Consider the following 2271-nt stretch of genomic DNA (forward strand, 5'->3'; position numbering starts at 1 on the left):
CGCTCGGCAATGGCCTGGAGCGCCTGGGTGTTCTTCTGGTACTTGTAGACGGTCCAGTCGAAGACGTAGTCGTACTGGAAGCCTCGCGGACGAAGAGGTCGCGGAACAGCTTGCGCAGGTAGCTGTAGTCGGGCTTGTCGTCGAAGCGCAGCGAGCGCGTGTAGTTGAGGTAGATGGCGAACTCGTGCGGCAGGCCGCGGCAGAGAATCTCGGTGGGCGTCGTCATCTTCTTCTCCATGATGCGGTCGTATTTCTGCTTCTTCGTCGCCGCCTTGAGGCCTTGCCAGGGGAGCGAGCCGCGGCTGAAGTAGAGGAGCACGTAGCCGAGGGATTCCATGTCATCGCGACGGGCTTGTTCTGCACGGGGAGGGACGTTAGCTGGGCGGCTCGGGGGGTGGGGGGAGGTAGGGCGTATAGAGAGGAAGTAGGCTGCTTGCTGCCTTGTGGTAGAATGGAAGGAAAGGGTCGGGGGGAGAGTGCGAGGTGGTGTACAACGTACCAACGCCGAGGTGTGTATTGATGGACGCGTAGCGCGCGGTGCCGGTCAGGTTCTTGTTCTCCCGATAGGGGATATGGAAATGGGTCTTCGGATCGCGGTATTTCTTCGCGAGGCCGAAATCAATAGCGTTCACCTGGTTCCCGCGCTTCCCGATGCCCATGAGGAAGTTATCCGGCTTGATGTCGCGGTGGAGGAACGACTTGGCGTGCACGTACTCGATACGCGACAGCAGCTGGTCGGCGAGCAGCAGCACCGTCTTGAGCGAGAACTTGCGGTTGCAAAAGTTGAAGAGGTCTTCGAGGCTGGGGCCCAGCAGGTCGTAGACCATGGCATTGTAGTCGCTCTCGACGCCAAAGTACCGCACGAACGGGATGCCGACGCCGCCGGCGAGCGACTTGTAGACCCTGGCCTCGTACTCGAGCTGCGGGTGTTTCGCCTTGACGCTCTCGAGCTTGATGGCGATCTCCTCGCCCGAGATAATGTTCGTGCCGAGGTAGACGTCGCCGAAGGAGCCGGAGCCGATCTTGCGGCCGATGCGATATTTGTTGCCGACGCGGAGGTCCTGGGGCGCGGTCATGTTAGCGGTCGTCATGGAGGAGAGCAGCAGGCGGCGGCGACGGCGGCGGGTGCGGTGCGAGTCGGCTTCTCTGGACTGGTCGTCGTCGTCGTCGTCGTGTTGATGGGGGGAAAAGAGCGCTGCGTGAGGTGTGCCCTTGCCTTTCGCTGCCGACGCCGTGAGCCCTGCGCATCGCCATGCGGGGCTTTATCGTAATTTGGGGTAGTAGTGGGCGATGGACGTACCATGGTTATTGAGTCAGGCCACCGGAAAGCGGTTACAATCTGTGTCGTTGATGGAGAGGGGCGTTTCGCCGTCGTTCAGGAATCCAGAATGCAAAGTTGTTGGCCGTTTTCGGGGGGGGTTTTTTTTCTCCTTCCTTGGTGTTTGTTTATGAAAGAGAGATGGACTGGATCAAACGGTGAGGATGGTATAGGGAGGCTTTAGGTTTGCAGGCGGAGAAAGCTCGAGCACTCTGGAGGCGCGTGTGACTTTTTGGAGGCGGTGGCAACGCAATCTGACACAGGATCTTTGTCCGCGAGTCGGTCAACCTTCACGGAAAATAGGGGCGGTATCTGTCAGACCCCGTCGCCCGCTATTCGGAGGAGGTGCCTAATTGTTGGGACGCTGAAATTTGTGGCCGTTATCCTGAAGGTAGGGAGTATGGATGAATGTCGGGGGGATGGTGCGGAATGGTAAATTCCAATGTTAAAGCGTCCGAGATGCTAATCAGAACGGGCCCATGTCACAATGCTGACTGTGTCGCAGAATGACAAGATGTCAAGAGTGCCTTTTCGATGGGATGGTTGCAATGTCGAGAGGGGATCATTCCGAATGGCATGTCCATGTCATGTCAATGCCATGTCAAGGCCCTGTCCAGGCCATGTCAATCGCGGGTCGGGTCAGGTGCCGTGTCTTGGGTGTCAATTGGGTGTCAAGGTGTCTTTGGCAGGGCGCAGCCTCTGTTGCCTCGCGCCTGGGGGCGCGGCGTATGAATCTGCCGAGCGTGCGCTGGCATCTCGGCCCGAGGCTGTCCAGTGTACCTACCCCCTTAATAGCGAAGGCGCTTTCGGACGGCAATTGCACACCAAGCGACCTGGCCTGAGAAGATGCAGCCCCATCCCTCTTGAGAGCAATCCGAATGCAGGCAAATGGATGTTAAACGACGAGGCATCGAACCGACCTGCACATGTGAGCCGGTGACAACAAAGCCCAG

At 58.6% G+C, this 2271-nt stretch overlaps 1 protein-coding gene across 1 annotated transcript; it reads right to left on the reverse strand.

The window, feature by feature from the left end:
• Window positions 1-374: 374 nt before the first annotated feature.
• VDBG_02761 (casein kinase I isoform delta) lies at window positions 375-1091 on the reverse strand (the record flags this gene model as incomplete). The annotated part of the gene is made up of 1 exon (XM_003006576.1): window positions 375-1091. One exon carries the CDS (start codon window positions 1089-1091, stop codon window positions 375-377), a length of 717 nt encoding a protein of 238 aa, XP_003006622.1.
• Between the last annotated feature and the right edge of the window lie 1180 nt (window positions 1092-2271).

This window comes from Verticillium alfalfae, genomic scaffold, assembly GCF_000150825.1.
Source record: "Verticillium alfalfae VaMs.102 supercont1.3 genomic scaffold, whole genome shotgun sequence".
Taxonomy (NCBI): Eukaryota; Fungi; Ascomycota; class Sordariomycetes; order Glomerellales; family Plectosphaerellaceae; genus Verticillium; species Verticillium alfalfae.